At 36.3% G+C, this 12,156-nt stretch overlaps 1 protein-coding gene across 11 annotated transcripts in view; it reads left to right on the plus strand.

Annotated features, from left to right (window-relative positions):
- Window positions 1-11,850, plus strand: part of ARAP2 (ArfGAP with RhoGAP domain, ankyrin repeat and PH domain 2) — a 199,676-nt gene extending 187,826 nt beyond the window's left edge. For 10 of the 11 annotated variants that reach the window (XM_044946011.2, XM_044946014.2, XM_044946006.2 and 7 more), the window contains 2 exons: window positions 2,315-2,449; window positions 9,345-11,850. In XM_044946011.2, coding sequence (XP_044801946.2) covers window positions 2,315-2,449; window positions 9,345-9,725 — 516 coding nt within the window. In that variant the 3' untranslated portion in view covers window positions 9,726-11,850. Of the gene's footprint in view, window positions 1-53; window positions 2,061-2,314; window positions 2,450-9,344 lie in introns of those variants that run through there. The other variant, XM_044946016.2, reaches the window with a different exon arrangement.
- The last annotated feature ends 306 nt before the right edge of the window (window positions 11,851-12,156 follow it).

Below are 12,156 nucleotides of genomic sequence, written 5' to 3' on the forward strand. Positions count from 1 at the left end.
AGGTCAGAAATTAAGAGGCAGAACCTTGTTAATGGCAGCGTTATTCACCATAGGCATGGTATGGGAATAACCTATGGATGGATGAATGGATCAAGAAGATGTGTATTCATACATATATACAGTGGAATATTATTCAGCCCTAAAAAGGAAGTCTATCATTTGGGACAACATGAATGAACCTGGAAGGCATTATGCTAAATGAATTAAGCCAGATAATTATTGCATGGTATCCCACATTAAAGTCAAACTCATAGAATATGACACTGGTTTCCAGGGGATGTGGGGGGTGGGAGTAAGAGGTTGGTGAAAGGGTATATACTTTTGGATACATGATGAATAAAATCTGAGGATCTAATAGGTGACATGGTGAGTGCAGTTCATAACACTGTATTATAAAATTTAAATTTTCTAAGAGAATAGAACTCAAATATTCTAACCAAAAAGGCAGTGAGGGTGGGGTGGGTAAATACATATGTGAGGTGATAAATGTGTTGATTAACTCGATGAGGGGAATCCTTTCACAGTGTATGCATGTAGTCATCATGCTGTACACTTTAAACATCTTTTATTTGTCAATTATACCTCAGTAAAGCCGTGGGGGAAAATTAGAAAAAGAAAGTGAGAGGCAGGAATGAAGATTTGAGGGTGTGATCACTGGTTATAATAAAAAGATCCTCAACTATATGCTCCATGCAGTATGACTTTTTGAAGTCACTTATACATAACTATAAATGATATCTGAACATATTACTTATGTCTTAAGATTTGTGGTGGGAAAAATATTGCTACCTCTTGGATCAATCCAGTGAAAACTAATTAGCCAGTATTCACAGCATTATATATATCATGTCAGAAAAAATAATGTGTCTAGAAACTACATTTGCTCTTAGATTTCTTGCAATAATACCATTTAATACATATACTATACACCAGTGAGTAAAAGCCTAGGCATTCATTCATAGGGTTACCTAATTCCTTCCCATAAGTTTCTTCCCAGCTTTACATGTTGGGAATGTCCCAGTTCTGTAATATGAGTTACTTTACCAAGTTTAAGACTGTGATATAAAAATATGAAACTTATAACTTTCTGATTGAAACATTGCATAACCATTGCAGATTTGCTGAACCAAAGTAAGCACTCCAGTGAAACTCAAGGGTAGATTTGATGCCTAGGCAATAACTCCATTAATAACAGGGCATACACTGTAGGATCCTTAAGGACGAAATGAGATAATACCTGTATATTAGTAAGCACAAAATGTAGCAGTATGCCCTTCAATATAACTTAGCTGCTGTTTTATAGTGAGTATAAAGTTTGTTGAAATAGTTCTTTTGCTATAAAACACAACATTAAAATACTAATTGCAACATAAGAATACAACTCTGTTCAGTCTTGAGTAGAGGAAAAGAATGAGTAGGCATTTAGCGATATAGTTTACCAGATGGTTTTCATTTCATCATAACATCTGTAAACTTCTCCTTGTGTGTGGTTGATATTTTGTATTTCTTTCATAGAATGCTGTCTGAAAATCGATTTGTTTCTCCCAGCTTCTGAAAAATTAATCTACCCTGAGGAGTATAAAAAGTCTTTAAAAGATTTTTCTTTTATATGTATATCTTAAGGATTTATCATTCAAGAGCTTATATTTTTACCCATGGGTATTTCCCCCCTTTGCAAAATTACCTTTTTTCCAGTCATATCTATAATTGCTCACTGGCCAGAATATGTAGTCAACAAATTGAACACAAATACACACTCTGTTGTACAAAGATTTTCAGTAGAAATGTTTGTGTACAAGGTAACATTTCTTTGGAATTCAATTAGTTGAAACATTTTTCAAAAGGTCATAAAATAAAGATAATTTTTCTGCTAGCCATGCCTTAGGTTGACTTGAGGGTATATATAATGTCAAATTATTTTGACACTAAAAGTTATCTTCAGTGGTAAGAGAAAATGAATGTGTAGTTATTTTGATTACAGGGCCTAGAAATGTAGACAGGTATATTATTTTTCTTCTACAAAGAGATTTACTGGTTTCTGTAAATATTTTCCCCCTTTTGGTTTGATAAGTAGTACAGAAGGCATATTTCTGAAGCTTAGAAATTGAACTGAGACCTCAAAGCTCAGTTCACTTAAGAGTTTTACATCCTCAAGCGGTGCTACCATGAGAATCAACATCATAATTACAAACAACCTTCTCATGAAAAGCAGATCACCTGACTTGGATAGATGGGAAAGGAGCCCAGTGACTATAAACTTGGTGGACCACATAATAAAGTCACACACCCACAGCAAGAAATTGTGTTTCCACAGCATGAAAATGATATATGGCCACCAGCTGGAAAGGAACGAAAACGTTCTATAACCAAAAATCCCAAAATTGGAGGTTTGCCTCTGATTCCCATCCAGCATGACAGAAATGCAACCCAAGCCCGGAGAGAGACTGAGGTAAGATTAGGATGTTTATTTTTAGATTAATCATAATAACATTTGTTTACTTATGTCTTAATGTGGTTAAATGCATCAGTTACCTCATTGGTTTCAAGAGCACAGTAATAATCACTTGGAAGAGTGCAGTAAAAATACTAAAACTGTAAAAATCACATCCATCAAGAAACTGTATGCATAATCCTATGTCACTCTTTGAAGTTTTATATTTTGTTAACTTAAATAAAAGTAATTTTAATAATGTTATTGATCACTCAATTAAATATGCATGATACCACTTAGCTTATTTTATCCCTAAAGTGGCCAAGAATATTAAATATGTATACAGAAGTTTCTGGTGGTAAAATCAGTCTCAAATTAGCCTTACAAGTACACTTGTAATCTCCTTACAATGAGCCCAGGGCAGAATATGTCGGGAGCCATGGTAACAAGACTTACCAGTAACACAATCAAATTCCAGTGGTTTGGGAACCCATGGGGTAGCTCAGTTAATTTAAGGAACGGCAGGATGACCCTTGAGCATCAATAAAGAAGATTTGGCATCTTTCATGAAAACTGTGTTTCAAACTACGCTTTGAAGGGTAGGGTGAACATAAGTAGCATTGGTCTTGATTCAGACAAAGACACAGGCTGTAAATGTCAAAACTCATCACAGTTTGCAACTAATGTGCATTTCAGTGCATTAAATGAGTCCTTCAAAACAAAAAGAGAAGCACGCAAAAGACATTTTTGTTTCTTCTTAGAGCCCAGATTTGGCATTTTTCCAAACAAGAATAACTTTTTTTTAAGTTTTATTGCAATATAGTTGATTTACAAAGTTGTGTAAGTTTCAGATATAACAGGAATAACTTTTGAGAGACAAAAGCCATTTTAATTTAGTGATCAGATTTTTAAAAAGTGTTTTTCCATGACTATCGTTCCTTAAACATTTATCCCACTATACTATCTCTTTTCTCTAAAAGATAAAAGCTTTGAAAATAATGGTTTATTTCCTTTGTTGCCTTCTGTGCTGATGTAATCAAAGAGAAGAATAAGACAGCAAGAACTCAGGAGCTTGTCCCTTCTACCATTTCGCACTTACAAGTTTTTCTTCCTTATAATAAACTGTTTTGCAGAACTGTGGCTTCCTTAGATACTCTAGAATCTTCATGTTAAGAGTCATGTTTGGGAACCCAGGTTAGGGGACATAGAAATGCAGGGAATAGCTATGCCCTGCTGTGACCCTAGCTTCTCCTGACATTGCCTCAGGATCAATTATGGAGCAAAGCAAATTTTAGGATCAAAGTACGTTACCAGTATCCAGTATAGAATTGAGATGATTGAATAAACAATAGTTTGTTACTTAACCTCAAATCCAGAATTTCAGAGGCAATTTTTTTAACATTCTTGAGATCAGAAAACTGATGAACAAAACTATAACCAAATTGATTTCAAAGGCTTTAAAAACAATTTTATGAAATATTAATTTCTAGAAAATTGGTTAGTAAACTAAACCAAGCTTTTTCCTAAGTGTGGGAATTCAACAAATTTGACAAAGAAAAATTTTAAATGTTTGATGTTTTTCAGTGATAAGTAATGTTTTATTTGGTAATGTTTTTCACTGAAAACCATTCAAGTTTAAAAAAAGAAAAATTAAAATCGCAAGTTTTCACACAAAGTATTTTTTATTGAACTTATATAAATATGTAGTATATTAATAAATGACAGTATTACTAGCTGCTGCTGCTAAGTCGCTTCAGTCATGTGACCCCATAGACAGCAGCCAACCAGGCTCCCCCGTCCCTGGGATTCTCCAGGCAAGAACACTGGAGTGGGTTGCCATTTCCTTCTCCAATGCATTACTAGCTAGCTTAATACAATCTAAAGTCAATCAATGGATATAGTGAAGAAAATTGCTTCTCAAACAAATTGTTGGTAGATTGGTGCATTTGATGACTTCCCATTTCATGAGCTGTCTTGCTTTCAAGAGGTTCATTTAAAAGTTGTATGAGAATACCTCCTCCAAGCAAGGAAGGCTTCCTGCAGGAAGTGACTTTTAAAATTAATTGAGTAAATTAGCAGTGAGCTAGTGAGTAAGCCAGAGGAAGTAAGTTGTTGACAAATCATACATGAAGAGGCAAACAGTGCTTAAGAACACATAAACTAAATGATACCTATGGCCCTCCGACTTCCTCTCGGGTACCTTCTTAACTTACTGTGTACATTGTGCTCAGCTTTTATATGTAAGCTCCTAGGGATAATAAAAAGCCCTTACTTCATAGGGTAATATTCTCTCTGCTGAGAGATGAACTCCATTTCAGATCCTCATTTCCATTCAGTTTTCTCTGACACAAACTGGCATCCTCTGGACCAAGCCACCTCTTGCTTTCCTAATTTAATAGCTTATCAATCTTTCTTTTTGAATTATTAATACCTTAACAACAGTGAAGCACATAAAGGATGCCTTTTTTTCCCCACAGTATCAATGCTCTTTCCTTTCCCCAAAAGACACATGGCACTCCACATACCATATCATCATACAAAGCACTCACTTTCACATCCTCTTGATTTTTATCAATTCACTTCACCACCCCTCCCCACCTTCATATAAGGTTATGTTATTTAGTTTAATGTCATAGTTTTACTTGAAATTTTAGCATTATATGTATTAATGGGTGTGTGTATGCTAAATTGGTATGCTCAAGACTGAGATGGACTTTAGTTACACCAACAGGAAATAGTCAAGAGATACTGAGGAGTAAAGAAGTTAGTCATAGAATTGATGTACCTGATAGCACAATGGAAATATCAATAAGGTAGTATAGGGGAAAGGATAAAAGTAAAATTGATACAAAACAGGATGATTATATTGAAGAGACTAGATGACTAGTGTGTGCTATGTCACTTCAGTCATTTCTGACTATGCAACCCTATAGACTATAGTCCGCAAGGCCTCCTCTGTCCATGGGGATTCTCTAGGCAAGAATACTGGAGTGGATTGCCATGCCCTCCTCCAGGGGGATTTTCCCTACCCAGGGATCGAACCTATCTCTCTTATGTCTCCTGCATTTGCAAGTGGGTTCTTCACCACTAGCGCCACCTGAGAAGCCCATACTTGACCTCTAAATACTATACCAGAGTCCCCATGTCTCCTGCCAATAGTTGAAAAGAGAACTGTCATTATGATATATAAAACCACTCCATATTGATCCTTGAACTCAGCACTGGCCACAGGACTGGAAAAGGTCAGTTTTCATTCCAATCCCAAAGAAAGGCAATGCCAAAGAGTGCTCAAACTACCGCACAATTGCACTCATCTCACACACTAGTAAAGTAATGCTCAAAATTCTCCAAGCCAGGCTTCAGCAATACGTGAACTGCGAACTTACTTCCAGATGTTCAAGCTAGTTTTAGAAAAGGCAGAGGAACCAGAAATCAAATTGCCAACATCCGCTGGATCATTGAGAAAGCAAGAGAGTTCCAGAAAAACATCTATTTCTGCTTTATTGATTATGCCAAAGCCTTTGACTGTGTGGATCACAATAAACTGTGGAAAATTCTGCAAGAGAGATGAGAATACCAGATCACCTGACCTGACTCTTGAGAAAACTATATGCAGGTCAGGAAGCAACAGTTAGAATTGGACATGGAACAACAGACTGGTTCCAAATTGGGAAAGGAGTGTGTCAAGGCTGTATATTGTCACCTGGCTTATTTAATTCTATGCAGAGTACATCATGATAAATGGTGGACTGGAATAAGCACAAGCTGGAATCAAGATTGCTGGGAGAAATAGCAATAACCTCAGATATGCAGATGACACCACCCTTATGGCAGAAAGTGAAGAAGAACTAAAGAGCCTCTTGATTAAAATGAAAGAGAGTGAAAAAGTTGGCTTAAAGATCAACATTCAGAAAATTAAGATCATGGCATCCAGTCCCATCACTTCATGGCAAATAGATGTAACAGTGGAAACAGTGGCTGACTTTATTTTGGGGGGCTCCAAAATCCCTGCAGATTGTGACTGCAGCCATGAAATTAAAAGATGCTTACTCCTTGGAAGGAAAGTTATGACCAACTAGACAGCATATTCAAAAGCAGAGACATTCCTTTGCCAACAAAGGTCCGTCTAGTCAAGGCTATGGTTTTTCCAGTGGTCATGTATGGATGTGAGAGTTGGACTATAAAGAAAAGCTGAGTGCCGAAGAATTGATGCTTTTGAACTGTGGTGTTGGAGAAAACTCTTGAGAGTCCCTTGGACTCCAAGGGGATCCAACCAGTCCATTGTAAAGGAGATCAGTCCTGGGTGTTCATTGGAAGGACTGATGTTGAAGCTGAAACTCCAATACCTTGGACACCTGATACAAAGGGCTGACTCATTGGAAAAGACCCTGATGCTGGGAGGGATTGGGGGCCAGAGGAGAAGAGGACGACAGAGGATGAGATGGTTGGATGGCATCACCGACTCAGTGGACATGAGTTTGGATAAACTCCGGGAGTTGGTGATGGACAGGGAGGCCTGGCGTGCTGCGATTCATGGGGTCGCAAAGAGTCGGACATGACTGAGAGTCTGAACCTAACTGAACTAAAGATACCAAGTGAAACTTTAAGATTCATATTTATTTATAAACTCCCCAACACATCCTTATGTTTAAATAGCCACCATTTTTACTAATCGTCTCTTATTTTTCTGTTTGCACTGTGATAAAATACATTTTCCATTTTAACCAGTTTACATGCACAGTTCATTAATTTGCATTCACATGGCTGTGTAGCCATTCTAACACATTCTAATGAAACTTTAGAATTAAGCTAGATACTAAACAGCTAAATATTTCTTTTTATCAGGTTTAGAGTAGAATTATTTCTCTGAGATGTATAATCATGAGCTTATCAGAGAATTTCAATTTGTAAAATTATGTCCCAATCTGCTGGAATTTAGGAAGATAGAACAGAATATGATAAAATGAAATATTATACATTTGAATTTTTTAAACCTTTCTTCATCCCTTATTCAGAAAATATTTATTGGTAATTTCCCATCTGCAGGCACTGTGATAAGTTCACTCATCAGTGAACAAATCAAACAAAAGCTAAAAACAAAACCCTCCTTGCACTGTGTTGAGTTTTGAGCAGCATTCAAACAATCACAAGAGGTATGAATAGCTTATCTAGTATACTAGAAAGAGCACTACGGATAAAAATAAAGAGGTGAGGTGTTGCCCTTTGAACATTACATTGGACATCTTAGTCAAAACACTTTATGCTACTTAGTTTCATTTTTTTCAAAGTAGTATTTTTTATTTTATATTGGAGTATAGTTAACAATATTGTTTCAGGTGTACAGCAAAGTGAATCTATTCTTTCTCAAGTTATTTTCCTATTTAGGTTATTACAGAATATTGACCAGAGTTCCCTGTGCTATACAGGTTATCTAAGTATAGCAGTACTTTGGCTAGTGTAGTCATTTTAACAATATTGATTCTTCCAACCCAAGAACATGTTGCCTTCCAAGCCAGATCCTTTGGGGGCTACTCTTCCCAGAGACAGACCCCTTGGTTGGAAAGCCTCATGTGAAGCTCAGGACTTTTACTCCTATGGGAGAACTTCTGTGGTATATTTTCTAGTTTGTGGATCACCCACCCAGTAGATATGAGATTTTATTTTATCATGATTATACTCTTCCTACCATCTCGTTGTGGCTTTTTGTCTTTGGATGTAGGTATCTTTAAAGGTTCCAGAGTGTGTGTGTGTTTTTTGTTGATGGTTGTTCAGTTAGTTTTTTGGTGTTTTCATAAGAATCGGTAAGCACAGATACTTCTACTTGCCATCTGCAAAACAGTCCCATTCTTCTTGTTATATCACCAATTTCATCTTTCTCTCAAACATTTATAATACAATAAGACATTTTCCTTGGATTTCTTCGTGCTTTGCAGTTTTTATGAGGAAATTTTGAAGAAATTCCTTCAACTCTTGCTTGTGAAAAGAAAAATGACTTATGCCTTCCCACTTCCCCCAACTCAGTTTTTTGGGTAGCCTTTTGCTGTGGCTCCATACCCACAAGATGCTTGCTTCTCTGTTGTTCATTCTTTTATCTTACATTTGGTTAGGTTGTAATCCCTTTGAGAATCTGATGAGAGTTCTGAACGTCGATACTTGCCCAGTCACAAGATGCCATGGACACTAGTTACGAAAGTACACTTCTGTCCCAATGCAGGTTGTCTCACTGGATTTCTGGTGCCTGTAGACACAGTTGACTGAATGTGTACTCTAATCCACTGATACAAAAGTGGGTTTTAATACATAACTATATATTTCTTTCAGTGTTTTCACAAATATCTGTAGGATTCTAATAGGCATTATATGGGGAAAAGATTGCACTAGTCAAATATTTTTGGAGGAGGAAAAAAAAACAGAAAAATAAGTTGAACAGGTTTTTCTGATAAAGTATTTCTTAACTTCTTTAATATGTATTGTGAATCTCAAAGAGGGATCTATTACAAAATGTATTTCCTGGACTTATGGCCACAGAGACCCCCATTTTCCTCTGTATTTCGGGTACAACACTGTAGGAATTATAGATGCATGAACATGTGACACATCCAAGCAGGAGTGAATTGAAAGAGGCAAGTTTAAAATGGGAGTCAATTTGAATAACTAGCTTGAAAGACATCTTTGAAGTGGTATGTTAAATGCTTGTTAAAATGAATTTCCGTGATCTCCATTTCAGTTGGTTTTGTAGCTCTCAGATCCGTCTATACATTCAGACCTGCTGCTGGTGTCAAAAGTCAAGTTAGAACCTAAGTCATAGAAATAAACACTAATAAAATAAGCATCAACTTTTACGTGCCATGTATTCTTTAAGCAGAGTAGGCCAGATCTTGCTTCCCTCTGAGATGTTTTGTTTTATTTTAAGAGTGCAAAAGCAGAACTCGAAAGGCTGCGGCTCGGTGCAAAGCGTGACCAAGGTGGAGATGGCACCTTAAAAGAGAAAGCCTCCATCGTGGCCCAGTGCCTGGAGCACAAGGACGAGAAACTTCGAAATCGAACCAGAAAACACCGGAGTTTCTACTGTCTGGAGGACACAGAGGCTGAGGTCTTTCCAGGGCGACAGAAAGGCCATAAAGGCCTAAAGACACTGAGGAAGACTGAGGACAGGAATGGCAAAGATACTTTGGACTGCAATAATAAGTTACCACCAAAGGTCATCGAAGAGCTTAGCGTGGTTCTCCAGCGATCAAGAACGCTTCCAAAAGAGTTGCAGGGTGAGCAGGTGGTGCAGAAGGAAATAAAATGACTTGTCCTACAAATTATTTTTTTAAATATTGTGTACAGTGTCTGAAACCAAACTGTATTTTATGCTGGGAGAGATGTGTTTAGCTATCCTTAACCATTTAAAGAGCATTTTAAACTATTAATATGTATGTATATATGTGATAAGTGTTAGATTCACTGTGTTGTGGTCTGAACAAAGCTTGTACAGTTCAAAATGTTAACCTTGTGTAGGAAGGCATTGGGTTACTTTGAGTGGCCAACCTTTTGAAGTACAGTTGACCCCTGAACACCATGGGGCAGGGGTTAGTGTGTTAATCTGTGTATAATTTATAGTCAGCCCCCGTATCTGAAATTCCTCTGCATTTATAGGTTCAACTGATTGTGGATCATGTGGATCATGTAGTGCTGGAGGATTCACTTTTTTAAAATATCCACATATAAGTGGACCCATGCCGTTTTAAACCCACATTGATCAAGGGTCAACTGTAGGTGTCTGTTAAGTGGTGTAAATTTATGAACAGAAATTGCAAACTGTACTGTATTGTATAAAATGCTGTATGTAAATGAAGCCTATGAAACTAGATGTAACACATTTTGCACTTTGAGAAACCTTGTATATAAAGTTATCATAGTTTTTAGGTTTACATAGGGTCCAACCTTAGGGAAAAGAAAGGAAAGTAAGTTGGAAAGGGGGAGGATTTATTTAAGTGGCTGCCTATCAAACAACACTGAGGTTTTTAAAAAGAGGCAAAGAATTAACACATGTCCTGAAAGCCAAGGAGGTCAGGTTGAGATTCATTCTAGTTTACTGTTGATCAGATCTTGTTCATGAGAAACTGCTTGTTAAGAAAATAATCTAGTGACTAAGTGTTTCCCAAGATTAGTATTCAGCCAGCACACATGAATAATGGCACTGACCACTGTTCCATGGTGTCAGTGGACCAAACGCAGTAGCAACCCATTCACTACACTTCAGTTCTTTGCAGGTGGCTGCTGAGAGGACTCTTACCCTGCATTGAAGAGATCATGTATACAGGACCTGGCATGGATGCCACGTGCACTGTTGCTGTATATGAGCAAATTTTATGACTTCCTTACTGTCATTCCAGTATGAGCAACAGTCATCATCACAGGGTTTTATTGTTTTTTTTTTATTACTGTTTTACTTTGTATATTCATTGTATATTCATTTCTGAAGCAATATTGAGTCAGAATTTACTGAAACTGTACAACATATGGCCATCTGGGGGTAGGAGTTAGATTAACTACTATACTTTTGGGAGCTACTAGTTCCCTTTCAACCTATTTTTTTTTTCTTTTTAATAAAGCAGGAATCTTCTTCCTGTGCCTAATAAATAATGACAGAGCCCTCTATTTTTAATTCCACATAAAGACCAGCTACTAGTTTGGTTGTTTTCTCAAACAATACCATCTAAATTATAGTTGACAGGGGTAGCACTTTTCATCAGTTTCTTTAGAATTGTATTATTAGGTCTGGTGAGTTTTGATCAAACTTATTTTACTAGTAGGTAGCCAAGCTTTATTCCTACCATTTCCTACCCCCCACCTCTGTTTTTCAGGTGTCTTATCAGAATTTATCAGTATACAAAGGCCCATACTTTTTTCAGTCCAATCATAGTGCAGTAATATGCTGTTAAATGCTATGAATTTCTTCATTACAAAATACTGATCTCTTATCACTGGTGGTGATAAAATAGTTTACAAAGGATATGTGATATTTATTCTTTAAATCCACATAGATTGGAATTTTCTTTTTAAGAGAGAAACTGCTGGTCAGTTTATGAAATAGGTGGCAGTGCTGGGGAGCCTTCATAGCTATAAAGCAAGAATCATGGTGTTTTTAGAAAAAAAAAAAAACAAACTAAAACTATTATTTCTAGTAAATGATAATATTTATGTTTTATGAAATAAGGGGACATGAAAATTATGCTGGACAATGGAACAGTATCTGGATTTTTTTTTTTTTTTACCTGCCTTATTTGAATACTTTTGAAACTTGAGCTTAAAATCTAATAACTTCTATTTCCCTTCCTGTACAACTGTCTCCATTTTTCAAGTGTAAGATAAGGGCTAATGATGACATCTCATATATTTTAAGTAAAAATTAAAATTGTTTTCCAAGTCCACCTGAATGTGACTGTTTTTTCAAATTAACCACCTTCATCGTTTGAAAATAAATAGATAGATTGCATTTGAAAAAAGTTTCAATATATACTTCAAACTAGCTGTTGTTAGTTTTTTAACATGTCAGTATGAATATTGTTCTCTTTTAAATGATGACTATATGCAGACATGAAGAAACAAATTGATGCTACTCTCTCATTTCTGTTGCACTAAAGTTAATAAAATTAAGCAAAAGTAATTGAAGCAAAAATATGATGACCATATATTATCTGCTAATTTATTTTGATAATTTTAATGCTAAAATATAC

This window comes from Bubalus bubalis, chromosome 7 (genome assembly GCF_019923935.1).
Source record: "Bubalus bubalis isolate 160015118507 breed Murrah chromosome 7, NDDB_SH_1, whole genome shotgun sequence".
In the NCBI taxonomy this organism is placed as follows: Eukaryota; Metazoa; Chordata; class Mammalia; order Artiodactyla; family Bovidae; genus Bubalus; species Bubalus bubalis.